We start from the raw sequence: 20,579 nt of genomic DNA on the forward strand, positions 1-20,579 counted from the left end.
GTATAATTGACTCCTCTGATCTACCTCTGCTCTCTACTAGCTAGGCCTGGCATGGAGCTTGGCATTATTCTCTTAGTTGTGTTACTACTGACTCCTCGGGTCTACCTCTGCTCTCTACTAGCTAGGTCTGGCATGGAGCTTGGCATTATTGTCTAGTTGTGTATAATTGACTCCTCTGATCTACCTCTGCTCTCTACTAGCTAGGCCAGGCATGGAGCTTGGCATTATTGTCTAGTTGTGTATAATTGACTCCTCTGATCTACCTCTGCTCTCTACTAGCTAGGTCTGGCATGGAGCTTGGCATTATTGTCTTAGTTGTGTTACTACTGACTCCTCGGGTCTACCTCTGCTCTCTACTAGCTAGGTCTGGCATGGAGCTTGGCATTATTGTCTAGTTGTGTATAATTGACTCCTCTGATCTACCTCTGCTCTCTACTAGCTAGGCCTGGCATGGAGCTTGGCATGGAGGCAGTGGAGGACGATATCTGCATTCTGAAGCATGAGACGGCGTACGGTGGAGCAGGGGAGAGCCCCGTGTCCGTGTGTGCCGGGGATGAGTCCGTAGCCTCCCACTTTGCCTTGGTCACAGCATACGAGGACATCAAGAAGAGGCTGAGAGACACGGAGAGAGAGAACACACTGCTGAGGAAGAGAGTCAAACAACTGGAAGATAAGGTACGGGATGAGGGGGCGGGGCCTCATTATGACACAACAGTAGCAACTTCATACATGCATATCAGGATACAGGGAGTTCTCAGCAGTAGCAGTAAAATACAATGTTATTATCCTGATAGGGACTTTGATTTATTTGGGGGGGGGGGCAGATAAAGTGGCTGTGTGTTTTAACCTGTGGCTGTGTGTTTTAACCTGTGGCTGTGTGTTGTAACCTGTGGCTGTGTGTTGTAACCTGTGGCTGTGTGTTGTAACCTGTGGCTGTGTGTTGTAACCTGTGGCTGTGTGTTTTAACCTGTGGCTGTGTGTTGTACCCTGTGGCTGTGTGTTGTACCCTGTGGCTGTGTGTTGTACCCTGTGGCTGTGTGTTGTACCCTGTGGCTGTGTGTTGTACCCTGTGGCTGTGTGTTGTACCCTGTGGCTGTGTGTTGTACCCTGTGGCTGTGTGTTGTACCCTGTGGCTGTGTGTTGTACCCTGTGGCTGTGTGTTGTACCCTGTGGCTGTGTGTTGTACCCTGTGGCTGTGTGTTGTACCCTGTGGCTGTGTGTTGTACCCTGTGGCTGTGTGTTGTACCCTGTGGCTGTGTGTTGTACCCTGTGGCTGTGTGTTGTACCCTGTGGCTGTGTGTTGTACCCTGTGGCTGTGTGTTGTACCCTGTGGCTGTGTGTTGTACCCTGTGGCTGTGTGTTGTACCCTGTGGCTGTGTGTTTTAACCTGTAGCTGTGTGTTGTACCCTGTAGCTGTGTGTTGTACCCTGTAGCTGTGTGTTGTAACCTGTAGCTGTGTGTTGTAACCTGTAGCTGTGTGTTGTAACCTGTAGCTGTGTGTTGTAACCTGTAGCTGTGTGTTGTAACCTGTAGCTGTGTGTTGTACCCTGTAGCTGTGTGTTTTAACCTGTGGCTGTGTTTTAACCTGTGGCTGTGTGTTGTACCCTGTAGCTGTGTGTTTTAATCTGTAGCTGTGTGTTGTACCCTGTAGCTGTGTGTTGTACCCTGTAGCTGTGTGTTGTACCCTGTGGCTGTGTGTTGTACCCTGTGGCTGTGTGTTGTACCCTGTGGCTGTGTGTTGTACCCTGTGGCTGTGTGTTGTACCCTGTGGCTGTGTGTTGTACCCTGTGGCTGTGTGTTGTACCCTGTGGCTGTGTGTTGTACCCTGTGGCTGTGTGTTGTACCCTGTGGCTGTGTGTTGTGACCTGTAGCTGTGTGTTGTACCCTGTAGCTGTGTGTTGTAGCTGTGTGTTTTAACCTGTAGCTGTGTGTTGTACCCTGTAGCTGTGTGTTTTAACCTGTAGCTGTGTGTTTTAACCTGTGGCTGTGTGTTTTAACCTGTAGCTGTGTGTTGTAACCTGTAGCTGTGTTGTAACTGATGTGTGGTTGTACCCTGTAGCTGTGTGTTGTACCCTGTAGCTGTGTGTTGTAACCTGTAGCTGTGTGTTTTAACCTGTAGCTGTGTGTTTTAACCTGTAGCTGTGTGTTTTAACCTGTAGCTGTGTGTTTTAACCTGTAGCTGTGTGTCGTAACCTGTAGCTGTGCTGTAACCTGTAGCTGTGTTGTAACTGGTGTGTGGCTGTAACCTGTAGCTGTGTGTTGTAGCTGTGTGTTGTACCCTGTAGCTGTGTTGTAACCTGATGTGTGGCTGTAACCTGTAGCTGTGTGTTGTACCCTGTAGCTGTGTTGTAACTGATGTGTGGCTGTAACCTGTAGCTGTGTGTTGTACCCTGTAGCTGTGTGTTGTACCCTGTAGCTGTGTGTTGTACCCTGTAGCTGTGTGTTGTACCCTGTAGCTGTGTGTTGTACCCTGTAGCTGTGTTGTAACTGATGTGTGGCTGTAACCTGTAGCTGTGTGTTGTACCCTGTAGCTGTGTGTTGTACCCTGTAGCTGTGTGTTGTACCCTGTAGCTGTGTTGTAACTGATGTGTGGCTGTAACCTGTAGCTGTGTGGCTGTAACCTGTCGCTGTGTGTTGTACCCTGTAGCTGTTCAGGCCTGAAGCTCCTTCCCCTGAAGGACCCCAGTACGTCAACAAGGCCTTCAGTGCCTACCGTGGCATCTACATGGAGAAGGAGGACCTGCAGCTGGAGCTCAATAAACTGGTATGTACAGTCCACTAGGTCCAGCTGGTATGTACAGTCCACTAGGTCCAGCTGGCGTGGACAGTCCACTAGGTCCAGCTGGTATAGACAGTCCACTAGGTCCAGCTGGTGTAGACAGTCCACTAGGTCCAGCTGGTATAGACAGTCCACTAGGTCCAGCTGGTATAGACAGTCCACTAGGTCCAGCTGGTATAGACAGTCCACTAGGTCCAGCTGGTATAGACAGTCCACTAGGTCCAGCTGGTATAGACAGTCCACTAGGTCCAGCTGGTATAGACAGTCCACTAGGTCCAGCTGGTATAGACAGTCCACTAGGTCCAGCTGGTATAGACAGTCCACTAGGTCCAGCTGGCGTGGACAGTCCACTAGGTCCAGCTGGCGTGGACAGTCCACTAGGTCCAGCTGGCGTGGACAGTCCACTAGGTCCAGCTGGCGTGGACAGTCCACTAGGTCCAGCTGGCGTGGACAGTCCACTAGGTCCAGCTGGCGTGGACAGTCCACTAGGTCCAGCTGGCGTAGACAGTCCACTAGGTCCAGCTGGCATAGACAGTCCACTAGGTCCAGCTGGCGTAGACAGTCCACTAGGTCCAGCTGGTATAGACAGTCCACTAGGTCCAGCTGGTATAGACAGTCCACTAGGTCCAGCTGGTATAGACAGTCCACTAGGTCCAGCTGGTGTAGACAGTCCACTAGGTCCAGCTGGTGTAGACAGTCCACTAGGTCCAGCTGGTGTAGACAGTCCACTAGGTCCAGCTGGCGTGGACAGTCCACTAGGTCCAGCTGGCGTGGACAGTCCACTAGGTCCAGCTGGCGTGGACAGTCCACTAGGTCCAGCTGGCGTGGACAGTCCACTAGGTCCAGCTGGCGTGGACAGTCCACTAGGTCCAGCTGGCGTGGACAGTCCACTAGGTCCAAGCTGGCGTGGACAGTCCACTAGGTCCAGCTGGCGTGGACAGTCCACTAGGTCCAGCTGGCGTGGACAGTCCACTAGGTCCAGCTGGTCAGTATCTCTTCCTGTCTTTATAATATAATAATAATAATAATGTGTCTCTTTGTAACTGTCTCTCCTCCTGCTTCACTGACTCTTCATCTTTTACTCTTCATCATGTCTCTCTTTTTTTAAACTGTGTTTCTCTAGAAGAGGGAGAAGAGTGAGTCTGAGAGGCTCCTGAATGAGCAGCTGCAGGCCAAAGAGATGGAGCTGCTGCAGTTAAAGACTGAGATGGAGACCAGTCAAGGTACTTTAATGACCAGGGACTTAACCTCAGCCAAGGGACTGTACTTAACCTCAGCCAAGGGACTGTACTTAACCTCAGCCAAGGGACTGTACTTAACCTCAGCCAAGGGACTGTACTTAACCTCAGCCAAGGGACTGTACTTAACCTCAGCCAAGGGACTGTACTTAACCTCAGCCAAGGGACTGTACTTAACCTCAGCCAAGGGACTGTACTTAACCTCAGCCAAGGGACTGTACTTAACCTCAGCCAAGGGACTGTACTTAACCTCAGCCAAGGGACTGTACTTAACCTCAGCCAAGGGACTGTACTTAACCTCAGCCAAGGGACTTAACCTCAGCCAAGGGACTTAACCTCAGCCAAGGGACTAGTGTTCATTGTTCAACCTTCTCTAACCTGATGTTCAATGTTTCTCCCAGACAACCTAGAGGTCATTGTTCAACCTTCTCTAACCTGATGTTCAATGTTTCTCCCAGACAACCTAGAGGTCATCGTTCAACCTTCTCTAACCTGATGTTCAATGTTTCTCCCAGACAACCTAGAGTTCATCGTTCAACGCTCTCTACCCTGATGTTCAACGTTACAGAAGTAGAAGGGGACTGATGTCACATGACCCAGAAGTGACAACGTTGTATTCTAACCGTGTGTGTGTGTGTTCTCTCTCTCTCCATAGTGATGAAGTCTCTAACCAGTACTCAGGACTACTGGCAGGTGGACAGGATCAACAGTGACCTGAAGATGCATACGCTGCAGGAGGAGTTGGAGAGGATGACTCTGGAGAAGAACCGACTGCAGGGACACTGTGGGGTAAGACTATGGGGATATAGAACTAGTGTGAAGGTCTGTTGACCCAGAAACCCTGGTGAAGGTCTTGACCCAAACCCAGTGAAGGTCTGTTGACTCAAAACCCCAGTGAAGGTCTGTTGACCCAAAACCATGGTGAAGGTCCCTCAGAAACTCCAGTGAAGTTCTGTTGACCCAAAACCCCTGGTGAAGTTCTGTTGACCCAAAACCCCTGGTGAAGGTCTGTTGACCCAAAACCCCTGGTGAGTCTGTTGACCCAAAACCCCTGGCGAAGGTCTGTTGACCCAAAGCCCTGGCGAAGGTCTGTTGACCCAAAAACCCTGGCGAAGGTCTGTTGACCCAAAAACCCTGGTGAAGGTCTGTTGACCCAAAAACCCTGTTGACCCAAACTCCCTGGTGAAGGTCTGTTGACCCAAAACCCTGGCGAAAAAAACCCAGTGAAGGTCTGTTGACCCAAAACCCCGGTGAAGGTCTGTTGACCCAAAAACCCAGTGAAGGTCTGTTGACCCAAAACCCCTGGTGAAGGTCTGTTGACCCAGAAAAAACCCTGGTGACGGTCTGTTGACCCAGAAACCCAGTGAAGGTCTGTTGACCCAGAAACCCTGGTGAAGGTCTGTTGACCCAAAAACCCTGGTGAAGGTCTGTTGACCCAAAACCCTGGTGAAGGTCTGTTGACCCAAAACCATGGTGAAGGTCTGTTGACCCAAAACCCCTGGTGAAGGTCTGTTGACCCAAAACCCCTGGTGAAGGTCTGTTGACCCAAAACCCCTGGTGAAGGTCTGTTGACCCAAAACCCCTGGTGAAGGTCTGTTGACCCAAAAACCCTGGTGAAGGTCTGTTGACCCAAAACCTGGTGAAGGTCTGTTGACCCAAAAACCCTGGCGAGGGTCTGTTGACCCAAAAAACCCTGGCGAAGGTCTGTTGACCCAAAAACCCTGGCGAAGGTCTGTTGACCCAAAAACCCTGGCGAAGGTCTGACCCAGAAACCCAGTGAAGGTCTGTTGACCCAAAACCTGGTGGTGACGGTCTGTTGACCCAGAAACCTTTGTTTGCGGTCCATGAACACACATTGTGGATCAACCAGAATGCCGGTGTAGATTGCCGGGCTTTCTTTTCCAGACATGGTCTGTGAACTACACTCTTATTCTAGGGTTTCATTTCTAACTCTTTTGATGACCTCTTCCTAGGATTCTTCTGGAACTGACTGTGACCAGAATCACGGGAGTCCAACCCCAGGTATGTCCTTCATCTCCTCAGAAATACTTCTTCAGGTTTGACACCAGGGGGGGAAAGATCTCACTAAATAAATTGAAGCAGAATTTAGCCCCATTTGAAACACCTGTCATTGTGTAGATGCCATACACCAGCCACCAGGTGGAGACAAAGATTTGTTTACCTCAGAGCCGGGTAGATCTATGTCTGTAGTTTACCTAGCAACAGGGTTCACTTTCAATAAGAAACTCGTCTGAGTATATAGTCTCATTACTACCTGGTACCCCTGCACAGTGACTCTGTACTGGTACTCCTTGTATATAGTCTCATTACTACCTGGTACCCCTGCACAGTGACTCTGTACTCCTTGTATATAGTCTCATTACTACCTGGTACCCCTGCACAGTGACTCTGTACTCCTTGTATATAGTCTCATTACTACCTGGTACCCCTGCACAGTGACTCTGTACTCCTTGTATATAGTCTCATTACTACCTGGTACCCCTGCACAGTGACTCTGTACTCCTTGTATATAGTCTCATTACTACCTGGTACCCCTGCACAGTGACTCTGTACTCCTTGTATATAGTCTCATTACTACCTGGTATGCACAGTGACTCTGTCTCCTTTATAGTCTCATTACTACCTGGTACCCCTGCACAGTGACTCTGTACTCCTGTATATAGTCTCATTACTACCTGGTACCCCTGTACAGTGACTCTGTACTAGTACTCCTTGTATATAGTCTCATTACTACCTGGTACCCCTGCACAGTGACTCTGTACTCCTTGTATATAGTCTCATTACTACCTGGTACCCACAGTGACTCTGTACTGGTACTCCTTGTATATAGTCTCATTACTACCTGGTACCCCTGCACAGTGACTCTGTACTCCTTGTATATAGTCTCATTACTACCTGGTGCCCCTGTACAGTGACTCTGTACTAGTACTCCTTGTATATAGTCTCATTACTACCTGGTACCCCTGCAAAGTGACTCTGTACTCCTTGTATATAGTCTCATTACTACCTGGTACCCTGACTCTGTACTGGTACTCCTTGTATATAGTCTCATTACTACCTGGTACCACTGCACAGTGACTCTGTACTAGTCCTTGTATATAGTCTCATTACTACCTGGTACCCCTGCAAAGTGACTCTGTACTCCCTTGTATATAGTCTCATTACTACCTGGTACCCTGACACAGTACTGGTACTCCTTGTATATAGTCTCATTACTACCTGGTACCCCTGCACAGTGACTCTGTACTGGTACTTGTATATAGTCTCATTACTACCTGGTACCACTGCACAGTGACTCTGTACTCCTTGTATATAGTCTCATTACTACCTGGTACCACTGTACAGTGACTCTGTACTAGTACCTTGTATATAGTCTCATTACTACCTGGTACCCCTGCACAGTGACTCTGTACTGGTACTCCTTGTATATAGTCTCATTACTACCTGGTACCCCTGCACAGTGACTCTGTACTCCTTGTATATAGTCTCATTACTACCTGGTACCCCTGCACAGTGACTCTGTACTGGTACTCCTTGTATATAGTCTCATTACTACCTGGTACCCTGCAAAGTAACTCTGTACTCCTTGTATATAGTCTCATTACTACCTGGTACCCTGACTCAGTGACTCTGTACTCCTTGTATATAGTCTCATTACTACCTGGTACCAGTGACTGCACAGTGACTACAGTGACTCTGTACTCCTTGTATATAGTCTCATTACTACCTGGTACCCCTGCACAGTGACTCTATACTCCTTGTATATAGTCTCATTACTACCTGGTACCCCTGCACAGTGACTCTGTACTCCTTGTATATAGTCTCATTACTACCTGGTACCACTGCACAGTGACTCTGTACTCCTTGTATATAGTCTCATTACTACCTGGTACCACTGCACAGTGACTCTGTACTGGTACTCCTTGTATATAGTCTCATTACTACCTGGTACCCCTGCACAGTGACTCTGTACTCCTTGTATATAGTCTCATTACTACCTGGTACCCCTGCACAGTAACTCTGTACTCCTTGTATATAGTCTCATTACTACCTGGTACCCCTGCACAGTGACTCTGTACTCCTTGTATATAGTCTCATTACTACCTGGTACCCCTGCACAGTGACTCTGTACTCCTTGTATATAGTCTCATTACTACCTGGTACCCCTGCACAGTGACTCTGTACTCCTTGTATATAGTCTCATTACTACCTGGTACCCCTGCACAGTGACTCTGTACTCCTTGTATATAGTCTCATTACTACCTGGTACCCCTGCACAGTGACTCTGTACTCCTTGTATATAGTCTCATTACTACCTGGTACCCCTGCACAGTGACTCTGTACTCCTTGTATATAGTCTCATTACTACCTGGTACCCCTGCACAGTGACTCTGTACTCCTTGTATATAGTCTCATTACTACCTGGTACCCCTGCACAGTGACTCTGTACTCCTTGTATATAGTCTCATTACTACCTGGTACCCCTGCACAGTGACTCTGTACTCCTTGTATATAGTCTCATTACTACCTGGTACCCCTGCACAGTGACTCTGTACTTTGTATTAGTCTCATTACTTGTATATAGTCTCATTACTACCTGGTACCCCTGCACAGTGACTCTGTACTCCTTGTATATAGTCTCATTACTACCTGGTACCCTGCACAGTGACTCTGTACTCCTTGTATATAGTCTCATTACTACCTGGTACCCCTGCACAGTGACTCTGTACTCCTTGTATATAGTCTCATTACTACCTGGTACCCTGCACAGTGACTCTGTACTCCTTGTATATAGTCTCATTACTACCTGGTACCCTGCACAGTGACTCTGTACTCCTTGTATATAGTCTCATTACTACCTGGTACCCCTGCACAGTGACTCTGTACTCCTTGTATATAGTCTCATTACTACCTGGTACCCCTGCACAGTGACTCTGTACTCCTTGTATATAGTCTCATTACTACCTGGTACCCTGCACAGTGACTCTGTACTCCTTGTATATAGTCTCATTACTACCTGGTACCCCTGCACAGTGACTCTGTACTCCTTGTATATAGTCTCATTACTACCTGGTACCCCTGCACAGTGACTCTGTACTCCTTGTATATAGTCTCATTACTACCTGGTACCCCTGCACAGTGACTCTGTACTCCTTGTATATAGTCTCATTACTACCTGGTACCCCTGCACAGTGACTCTGTACTCCTTGTATATAGTCTCATTACTACCTGGTACCCTGCACAGTGACTCTGTACTCCTTGTATATAGTCTCATTACTACCTGGTACCCTGCACAGTGACTCTGTACTCCTTGTATATAGTCTCATTACTACCTGGTACCCCTGCACAGTGACTCTGTACTCCTTGTATATAGTCTCATTACTACCTGGTACCCCTGCACAGTGACTCTGTACTCCTTGTATATAGTCTCATTACTACCTGGTACCCCTGCACAGTGACTCTGTACTCCTTGTATATAGTCTCATTACTACCTGGTACCCCTGCACAGTGACTCTGTACTCCTTGTATATAGTCTCATTACTACCTGGTACCCCTGCACAGTGACTCTGTACTCCTTGTATATAGTCTCATTACTACCTGTTACCCCTGCACAGTGACTCTGTACTCCTTGTATATAGTCTCATTACTACCTGCACAGTGACCCCTGCACAGTGACTCTGTACTCCTTGTATATAGTCTCATTACTACCTGGTACCCCTGCACAGTGACTCTGTACTCCTTGTATATAGTCTCATTACTACCTGGTACCCCTGCACAGTGACTCTGTACTCCTTGTATATAGTCTCATTACTACCTGGTACCCCTGCACAGTGACTCTGTACTCCTTGTATATAGTCTCATTACTACCTGGTACCCCTGCACAGTGACTCTGTACTCCTTGTATATAGTCTCATTACTACCTGGTACCCCTGCACAGTGACTCTGTACTCCTTGTATATAGTCTCATTACTACCTGGTACCCCTGCACAGTGACTCTGTACTCCTTGTATATAGTCTCATTACTACCTGGTACCCCTGCACAGTGACTCTGTACTCCTTGTATATAGTCTCATTACTACCTGGTACCCTGCACAGTGACTCTGTACTCCTTGTATATAGTCTCATTACTACCTGGTACCCCTGCACAGTGACTCTGTACTCCTTGTATATAGTCTCATTACTACCTGGTACCCCTGCACAGTGACTCTGTACTCCTTGTATATAGTCTCATTACTACCTGGTACCCCTGCACAGTGACTCTGTACTCTTGTATATAGTCTCATTACTACCTGTTACCCCTGCACAGTGACTCTGTACTCCTTGTATATAGTCTCATTACTACCTGTTACCCCTGCACAGTGACTCTGTACTCCTTGTATATAGTCTCATTACTACCTGGTACCCCTGCACAGTGACTCTGTACTCCTTGTATATAGTCTCATTACTACCTGGTACCCCTGCACAGTGACTCTGTACTCCTTGTATATAGTCTCATTACTACCTGGTACCCCTGCACAGTGACTCTGTACTCCTTGTATATAGTCTCATTACTACCTGGTACCCCTGCACAGTGACTCTGTACTCCTTGTATATAGTCTCATTACTACCTGGTACCCTGCACAGTGACTCTGTACTCCTTGTATATAGTCTCATTACTACCTGGTACCCCTGCACAGTGACTCTGTACTCCTTGTATATAGTCTCATTACTACCTGGTACCCCTGCACAGTGACTCTGTACTCCTTGTATATAGTCTCATTACTACCTGTTACCCCTGCACAGTGACTCTGTACTCCTGGTATATAGTCTCATTACTACCTGGTACCCCTGCACAGTGACTCTGTACTCCTTGTATATAGTCTCATTACTACCTGGTACCCCTGCACAGTGACTCTGTACTCCTTGTATATAGTCTCATTACTACCTGGTACCCCTGCACAGTGACTCTGTACTCCTTGTATATAGTCTCATTACTACCTGGTACCCCTGCACAGTGACTCTGTACTCCTTGTATATAGTCTCATTACTACCTGGTACCCCTGCACAGTAACTCTACTCCTTGTATATAGTCTCATTACTACCTGGTACCCCTGCACAGTGACTCTGTACTCCTTGTATATAGTCTCATTACTACCTGGTACCCCTGCACAGTGACTCTGTACTCCTTGTATATAGTCTCATTACTACCTGGTACCCCTGCACAGTGACTCTGTACTCCTTGTATATAGTCTCATTACTACCTGGTACCCCTGCACAGTAACTCTGTACTCCTTGTATATAGTCTCATTACTACCTGGTACCCCTGCACAGTGACTCTGTACTCCTTGTATATAGTCTCATTACTACCTGGTACCCCTGCACAGTGACTCTGTACTCCTTGTATATAGTCTCATTACTACCTGGTACCCCTGCACAGTGACTCTGTACTCCTTGTATATAGTCTCATTACTACCTGGTACCCCTGCACAGTGACTCTGTACTCCTTGTATATAGTCTCATTACTACCTGGTACCCCTGCACAGTAACTCTACTCCTTGTATATAGTCTCATTACTACCTGGTACCCCTGCACAGTAACTCTGTACTCCTTGTATATAGTCTCATTACTACCTGGTACCCCTGCACAGTGACTCTGTACTCCTTGTATATAGTCTTATTACTACCTGGTACCCCTGCACAGTGACTCTGTACTCCTTGTATATAGTCTCATTACTACCTGGTACCCCTGCACAGTGACTCTGTACTCCTTGTATATAGTCTCATTACTACCTGGTACCCCTGCACAGTGACTCTGTACTCCTTGTATATAGTCTCATTACTACCTGGTACCCCTGCACAGTGACTCTGTACTCCTTGTATATAGTCTCATTACTACCTGTTACCCCTGCACAGTGATTCTGTACTCCTGGTATATAGTCTCATTACTACCTGTTACCCCTGCACAGTGACTCTGTACTCCTTGTATATAGTCTCATTACTACCTGGTACCCTGCACAGTGACTCTGTACTCCTTGTATATAGTCTCATTACTACCTGGTACCCCTGCACAGTGACTCTGTACTCCTTGTATATAGTCTCATTACTACCTGGTACCCCTGCACAGTGACTCTGTACTCCTTGTATATAGTCTCATTACTACCTGGTACCCCTGCACAGTGACTCTGTACTCCTTGTATATAGTCTCATTACTACCTGGTACCCCTGCACAGTGATTCTGTACTCCTGGTATATAGTCTCATTACTACCTGTTACCCCTGCACAGTGACTCTGTACTCCTTGTATATAGTCTCATTACTACCTGGTACCCCTGCACAGTGACTCTGTACTCCTTGTATATAGTCTCATTACTACCTGGTACCCCTGCACAGTGACTCTGTACTCCTTGTATATAGTCTCATTACTACCTGGTACCCCTGCACAGTGATTCTGTACTCCTTGTATATAGTCTCATTACTACCTGGTACCCCTGCACAGTGACTCTGTACTCCTTGTATATAGTCTCATTACTACCTGGTACCCCTGCACAGTGACTCTGTACTCCTTGTATATAGTCTCATTACTACCTGGTACCCCTGCACAGTGACTCTGTACTCCTTGTATATAGTCTCATTACTACCTGGTACCCCTGCACAGTGACTCTGTACTCCTTGTATATAGTCTCATTGCTACCTGGTACCCCTGCACAGTGACTCTGTACTCCTTGTATATAGTCTCATTGCTACCTGGTACCCCTGCACAGTGACTCTGTACTCCTTGTATATAGTCTCATTGCTACCTGTTACCCCTGCACAGTGACTCTGTACTCCTTGTATATAGTCTCATTGCTACCTGTTACCCCTGCACAGTGACTCTGTACTCCTTGTATATAGTCTCATTGCTACCTGGTACCCCTGCACAGTGACTCTGTACTCCTTGTATATAGTCTCATTGCTACCTGGTACCCCTGCACAGTGACTCTGTACTCCTTGTATATAGTCTCATTACTACCTGGTACCCCTGCACAGTGACTCTGTACTCCTTGTATATAGTCTCATTACTACCTGGTACCCCTGCACAGTGACTCTGTACTCCTTGTATATAGTCTCATTACTACCTGGTACCCCTGCACAGTGACTCTGTACTCCTTGTATATAGTCTCATTACTACCTGGTACCCCTGCACAGTGACTCTGTACTCCTTGTATATAGTCTCATTACTACCTGGTACCCCTGCACAGTGACTCTGTACTCCTTGTATATAGTCTCATTACTACCTGGTACCCCTGCACAGTGACTCTGTACTCCTTGTATATAGTCTCATTACTACCTGGTACCCCTGCACAGTGACTCTGTACTCCTTGTATATAGTCTCATTACTACCTGGTACCCCTGCACAGTGACTCTGTACTCCTTGTATATAGTCTCATTACTACCTGGTACCCCTGCACAGTGACTCTGTACTCCTTGTATATAGTCTCATTACTACCTGGTACCCCTGCACAGTGACTCTGTACTCCTGGTATATAGTCTCATTACTACCTGGTACCCCTGCACAGTGACTCTGTACTCCTTGTATATAGTCTCCTTATTTTATTGTGTGACTATTTTCTAGTGTATTTAGCAAATGTTTCATACTTAAACTCTGCATGGATGGGAAATGTCTGGTGAAGAAGCACTTCACTGTAAAGTCCACTACAGCTGTGTGTATCAGGAGCGTTTGACAAATACAAAGGATCTCATTTGGACCTCCAGTACATTATTATGTCCACTAGTTGGCGCTACAGACCCAGAGTTTTATTCATAGAGAACAAAGTAATGGCCTTTTATCACACCGAACAGGTGCCTGAAACGATTCCTTCTCCATCCTGTGAATCTCACAGAGAAATCTTTTAAGCCGAGCATCTTTAAAAAAAAAAAATTTAAGTGTAAGGTTTGAAAAGCACTTGGCAAATAAATATGTTATAATTCAGTAGAAAATCAGTAACGTTGTAGATTCTATTTTTTATCCCGTGGTCTCTCTCTCTGCTGAGTCCGGTTTAAGTCGAAGTGTTCATGACATCTGTGCTCCTCTACAAGGCAGTCTTCCAGTCTTCCGCGCCACCCGCGAGGCCCCTTGTCTTGTGCATCTTGACCCTATAATAGAAAATATACATTTAGGTCTTTGCGTTAACATATAATGTTAAAGGATTTTTCTTCTATCAATTAAATGTATTTTGATTTATTTATTTTTAATATTCTGGAACTGCAGGGAAAGTGGCAGCATTACTGTTTCCACAAATATAACAATCTGTGTATTCCTGATTTTAAGTATGTATTGTGCAAATGTAAATGGTCCTGTAGATGAATGTAGGAGTGTTGTCCTGTCGTCTTCTCTCATTGGTAGTCTTGTGTTGTTATTCTACAGCGATAAGGCAGTTCTACAGTCCTATGAGGCCCTGGCCACTGAGATCTCCTCTCTACACTCAGTGTTGAAACAACAGTCTGACCTGGTGAAGAAGCTAGCAGCTAACAGACGAGGTGAGTTACAAACCACAGCTAGCAGCTAACAGACGAGGTGAGTTACAAACCACAGCTAGCAGCTACCAGACGAGGTGAGTTACAAACCACAGCTAGCAGCTAACAGACGAGGTGAGTTACAAACCACAGCTAGCAGCTAACAGACGAGGTGAGTTACAACCACAGCTAGCAGCTAACAGACGAGGTGAGTTACAAACCACAGCTAGCAGCCAACAGACGAGGTGAGTTACAAACCACAGCAGCAGCTAACAGACGAGGTGAGTTACAAACCACAGCTAACAGACGAGGTGAGTTACAAACCACAGCCAGCAGCTAACAGACGAGGTGAGTTACAAACCACAGCTAGCAGCTAACAGACGAGGTGAGTTACAAACCACAGCTAGCAGCTAACAGACGAGGTGAGTTACAAACCACAGCTAGCAGCTAACAGACGAGGTGAGTTACAAACCACAGCTAGCAGCTCACAGACGAGGTGAGTTACAAACCACAGCTAGCAGCTCACAGACGAGGTAAATTCTAAACCGCAGCTAACAGAGAAGGTAAGTCCTGGCTGGGGGCACTTTCAGCAGACGTTCTGTAATGATCTGGAAGGTTGCAGACAGAAATGTCTTGAGACGTGTGTATTTTCTAGGTAATGTATTTCTGAACAATCCAGGATAATGTGCCCTCATTAACATAATCCCTGTGTATGAGGGAGAGGGCCTCGGGCTAAAGAGCAAATCGTCTGACGTACTGCTACTTATTTAGTGTAGAGAAATGAATGTTTTCTCTTCATGTTCCCTTCCCCTTCTCTCTGAGTGATAACTAAACACAACCTGTCTTTTCACACATCTTAAAACAACATGCCATCAACAAGGAATCTTTCAAAATAAAAGTTGTTGATGAGAGTCTGGGATGCTACTGTAAGGCTAGGTGGAAGAAAGAGGGATGCTACTGGAGGCTAGGTGGAAGAAAGAGGGATGCTACTGTAAGGCTAGGTGGAAGAAAGAGGGATGCTACTGGAGGCTAGGTGGAAGAAAGAGGGATTCTACTGGAGGCTAGGTGGAAGAAAGAGGGATTCTACTGGAGGCTAGGTGGAGAAAGAGGGATGCTACTGTAAGGCTAGGTGGAAGAAAGAGGGATTCTACTGGAGGCTAGGTGGAGAAAGAGGGATGCTACTGTAAGGCTAGGTGGAAGAAAGAGGGATGCTACTGTAAGGCTAGGTGGAAGAAAGAGGGATGCTACTGTAAGGCTAGGTGGAAGAAAGAGGGATGCTACTGGAGGATAGGTGGAGAAAGAGGGATGCTACTGTAAGGCTTGGTGGAAGAAAGTGGGATGCTACTGTAAGGCTAGGTGGAAGAAAGAGGGATGCTACTGGAGGCTAGGTGGAAGAAAGAGGGATGCTACTGGAGGCTAGGTGGAAGAAAGAGGGATGCTACTGTAAGGCTAGGTGGAAGAAAGAGGGATGCTACTGTAGGCTAGGTGGAGAAAGATGGGTTCTACTGGAGGCTAGGTGGAAGAAAGAGGGATGCTACTGGAGGCTAGGTGGAAGAAAGAGGGATTCTACTGGAGGCTAGGTGGAGAAAGAGGGATTCTACTGGAGGCTAGGTGGAGAGAGGGATTCTACTGGAGGCTAGGTGGAAGAAAGAGTGATGCTACTGTAAGGCTAGGTGGAAGAAAGAGGGATTCTACTGTAGGCTAGGTGGAAGAAAGAGGGATGCTACTGGAGGCTAGGTGGAAGAAAGAGGGATGCTACTGGAGGCTAGGTGGAAGAAAGAGGGATTCTACTGGAGGCTAGGTGGAGAAAGAGGGATTCTACTGGAGGCTAGGTGGAGAGAGGGATTCTACTGGAGGCTAGGTGGAAGAAAGAGTGATGCTACTGTAAGGCTAGGTGGAAGAAAGAGGGATGCTACTGTAGGCTAGGTGGAAGAAAGAGGGATGCTACTGGAGGCTAGGTGGAAGAAAGAGGGATGCTACTGTAGGCTAGGTGGAAGAAAGAGGGATGCTACTGGAGGCTAGGTGGAAGAAAGAGGGATGCTACTGGAGGCTAGGTGGAAGAAAGAGGGATGCTACTGGAGGCTAGGTGGAGAAAGAGGGAATCTACTGGAGGCTAGGTGGAGAGAGACAGCTGAGCTATTATCATAGCACTACAATGGTAGAGGATATATTAGGATATTAAAGCGATCTCTCCTTCCTGTTCTGATGTTTTTCACCCCTGAAGAGATGTAGTTTGTTGCTATTCTCTTTGTGGAACAGGGGACCAAACAAGAGGTGTAAATTAGAATGAAATGTAAAGAGCAAATATATTTATTCTAGTGAATATCCCAGACTAATCCTGTTTCGTAGATGAGAGAGAAAAAGGGGAGAGATGTATTTATTCAAAGACACCGAGCATCTATATTCGTCAGAGGTTCTTACTACGAAATCACTTTTATTCAAATGGGAAACTCTCATGAGACTCTCTCTCTCTCTCCCTCTCTGCCTCCTGCCCTTCCATCAAACACAGAGGAACTCTCATTTAAACTTTATTATCTGCTCAACATGATGATTGGATAGAAAACCAATGATGTGTGTGTCTAATGTTGCATGCGTTTGTGCTGCATATTAAAGGGTGTGTGTGTGTGAGAGACGTTTGACTGAACTGCTCTGACTCTCTTTACCATAGAAATAAATGTATATTCTCTTTAAATATAGTTGCTAAGCCATGTTATCACTTGAGGGATGCTTCTCTCTAAAAGCCTTAATCAGGCCTGTGTGTGTTGTGTTTCTGAAGCCTGTCTAGTTCTGAAGGAAGGTCAGAGGTAGTATGATTCTCACTCCCATCTCTCCTCACACTACTCAGCCCAATTAGCTATACAGCCTCTGGAAACTACAGTGTCTGGCTGGCTGTCGCTCTGCCTGTCTGTCTGGCTGGCTGTCGCTCTGCCTGTCTGTCTGGCTGGCTGTCGCTCTGCCTGTCTGGCTGGCTGTCGCTCTGCCTGTCTGGCTGGCTGTCGCTCTGCCTGTCTGGCTGGCTGTCGCTCTGCCTGCCTGTCTGCCTGCCTGTCGCTCTGCCTGCCTGTCTGTCTGGCTGTCGCTCTGGCTGCCTGCCTGTCTGGCTGTCCCTCTGCCTGCCTGTCTGGCTGTCCCTCTGTCTGGCTGTCGCTCTGCCTGTCTGTCTGGCTGTCGCTCTGCCTGCCTGCCTGTCTGGCTGTCGCTCTGCCTGTCTGTCTGGCTGTCGCTCTGCCTGTCTGTCTGGCTGTCGCTCTGCCTGTCTGTCTGGCTGTCGCTCTGCCTGTCTGTCTGTCGCTCTGCCTGTCTGTCTGGCTGTCGCTCTGCCTGTCTGTCTGTCTGTCCCTCTGTCTGGCTGTCCCTCTGCCTGTCTGTCTGGCTGTCGCTCTGCCTGTCTGTCTGGCTGTCGCTCTGCCTGTCTGTCTGGCTGTCGCTCTGCCTGTCTGTCTGGCTGTCGCTCTGCCTGTCTGTCTGGCTGTCGCTCTGCCTGTCTGTCTGGCTGTCGCTCTGCCTGTCTGTCTGTCTGTCGCTCTGCCTGTCTGTCTGTCGCTCTTCTGTCTGTCTGGCTGTCGCTCTGCCTGTCTGTCTGGCTGTCGCTCTGCCTGTCTGTCTGTCTGTCCCTCTGTCTGGCTGTCCCTCTGCCTGTCTGTCTGGCTGTCAGCTCTGCCTGTCTGTCTGGCTGTCGCTCTGCCTGTCTGTTCGGCTGTCATCCAACTAGAGGATAATGGTCTCAACAGTTTAGGCTGATCGCTTCTGCCCTGTCTGGCTGTCCCTCTGACTGGCTGATTCGCAGTCTGCCTGTCTGTCTGTCTGTCTGTCTGCCTGTCTGTCCTTCTGTCTGTCTACATGTCTGTCTGGCTGTCGCTCTGCCTGTCTGTCTGGTAGTCGCTCTGCCTGTCTGCCTGTCCTTCTGTCTGTCTACATGTCTGTCTGTCACTTTGATTTCTAGAGGATAAAACTAACCAGTCAAAATGCTGACTGAATGTAAGATAAATGATTTCTTAATAAATATTTTGTCTATTATATTCACACACTGTTTACTACCATTCCTTTTCAGCATCACCCAACTCAACCACATATCCCTAAAGGTAGACTCTGTCAGCATCACCCAACACACATCCCTCTGAAAGGTACACAAGAACAATCTTTAATTAATTAGCCTAGTTATTGGCAGTCATCCAACGTAGAGGATAATGGATATCAATCAACAGCATTTAGAGTTGATTATTGAGCCCAAATGATTACTAGAGCCAGTCACACTAACTGAAATGATTACTAGAGCCAGTCACACTAACTGAAATGATTACTAGAGCCAGTCACACTAACTGAAATGATTACTAGAACCAGTCACACTGACTGAAATGATTACTAGAGCCAGTCACACTAACTGAAATGATTACTAGAGCCAGTCACACTAACTGAAATGATTACTAGAGCCAGTCACACTAACTGAAATGATTACTAGAACCAGTCACACTGACTGAAATGATTACTAGAGCCAGTCACACTAACTGAAATGATTACTAGAGCCAGTCACACTAACTGAAATGATTACTAGAGCCAGTCACACTAACTGAAATGATTACTAGAGCCAGTCACACTAACTGAAATGATTACTAGAACCAGTCACCCTAACTGAAATGATTACTAGAGCCAGTCACACTAACTGAAATGATTACTAGAACCAGTCACAATAGACAGTGGAATAAATGGTGTGGTGTTGGGATACTAAGACAGTTCCATGGACAAAGGATTGCAACATAATCCCAATGAATATTCTCTGGTTTCACTGAGTTGCTTTGTTTGAATTTGGTTGAAATGATTTATTTTCTTGAGTGCTGCTTTGGGGTAGGTGACTGAAATGGGTGATGGTGCCTGTCTGGCTGTCTGTCCCTCTGCTTTGATTACTGGAAGGGTGATGGTGCCTGTCTGGCTGTCTGTCCCTCTGCTTTGATTAGGTGGCAAGGGTGATGGTGCCTGTCTGGCTGTCTGTCCCTCTGCTTTGGGGGAACCAGTGGCAAGGGTGATGGTGCCTGTCTGGCTGTCTGTTCCTCTGCTTTGGGGTAGGTGGCAAGGGTGATGGTGCCAGTCTGGCTGTCTGAAATGATTCTGCTTTGTGGTAGGTGGCAAGGGTGATGGTGCCTGTCTGAAATGCTGTCTGTCCCTCTGCTTTGGGGGTAGGTGGCAAGGTGATGGTGCCTGTCTGGCTGATTCTGTTCCTGACTGATTTGGGGTAGGTGGCAATGGTGATGGTGCCAGTCTGGCTGTCTGTCCCTACTGCCAGTAGGGGTGGAAATGGTGATGGTGCACTGTCTGGCTGTCTGTCCTCTGCTTTGTGGTAGGTGGCAAGGGTGATGGTGCCTGTCTGGCTGTCTGTCCTCTGCTTTGGGGGTAGGTGGCAAGGGTGATGGTGCCTGTCAGCTGTCTGTCCCTCTGCTTTGGAATAGGTGGCAAGGGTGATGGTGCCTGTCTGGCTGTCTGTCCCTCTGCTTTGGGGTAGGTTGATGGTGATGGTGCCTGTCTGGCTGTCTGTTCCTCTGCTTTGGGGTAGGTGGCAAGGGTGATGGTGCCAGTCTGGCTGTCTGTCCCTCTGCTTTGTGGTAGGTGGCAAGGGTGATGGTGCCTGTCTGGCTGTCTGTCCCTCTGCTTTGGGGTAGGTGGCAAGGGTGATGGTGCCAGTCTGGCTGTCTGTCCCTCTGCTTTGGGGTAGGTGGCAAGGGTGATGGTGCCTGTCTGGCTGTCTGTCCCTCTGCTTTGGGGTAGGTGGCAAGGGTGATGGTGCCTGTCTGGCTGTCTGTCCCTCTGCTTTGTGGTAGGTGGCAAGGGTGATGGTGCTAAATACTGGGTCTTGTTCAGTAGGGCATAACGTTGTAGAACATAATGCAACTGAAAACCAACAATTGGTGTCATTGTACCAGTTCAGTTCAGTACCAAAACAGCCGTGTCGAAATGTTTCCTCCTGTTTTGACGTCTACTGAACACAACCAGGTTAAAAACATTCTAATTATCTGACAACCTGATTTTGAAGCAGGTTATTAAAGAAAAATGTTTGTGCCCTTCTCTCTCTAAGCTGCCA

The 20,579-nt window shown here is 47.4% G+C and overlaps 1 protein-coding gene across 1 annotated transcript; it reads left to right on the forward strand.

Moving 5' to 3' along the window:
- Positions 1–443: 443 nt before the first annotated feature.
- On the forward strand, positions 444–18,630 carry LOC124029321 (5-azacytidine-induced protein 2-like). The gene is made up of 7 exons (XM_046341083.1): positions 444–675; positions 2,648–2,764; positions 3,903–4,002; positions 4,673–4,806; positions 5,991–6,039; positions 14,421–14,533; positions 18,561–18,630. Exons 1-6 carry the CDS (start codon positions 451–453, stop codon positions 14,486–14,488), a joined length of 693 nt encoding a protein of 230 aa, XP_046197039.1. The 5' UTR covers positions 444–450; the 3' UTR covers positions 14,489–14,533; positions 18,561–18,630.
- The last annotated feature ends 1,949 nt before the right edge of the window (positions 18,631–20,579 follow it).

This window comes from Oncorhynchus gorbuscha, unplaced genomic scaffold (assembly GCF_021184085.1).
Source record: "Oncorhynchus gorbuscha isolate QuinsamMale2020 ecotype Even-year unplaced genomic scaffold, OgorEven_v1.0 Un_scaffold_6102, whole genome shotgun sequence".
Lineage (NCBI taxonomy): Eukaryota > Metazoa > Chordata > Actinopteri > Salmoniformes > Salmonidae > Oncorhynchus > Oncorhynchus gorbuscha.

What these genes read in the sequence shown, in the direction of transcription:
- LOC124029321 (XM_046341083.1), top strand. Translation starts at nt 451, where the DNA reads ATGGAGCTTGGCATGGAGGCAGTGGAGGACGATATCTGCATTCTGAAG. An exon ending in TGAGATGGAGACCAGTCAAG is followed by an intron (nt 4,003 to 4,672) that starts GTACTTTAATGA and finishes CTCTCTCCATAG; the next exon opens with TGATGAAGTCTCTAACCAGT. An exon ending in GACTGCAGGGACACTGTGGG is followed by an intron (nt 4,807 to 5,990) that starts GTAAGACTATGG and finishes ACCTCTTCCTAG; the next exon opens with GATTCTTCTGGAACTGACTG.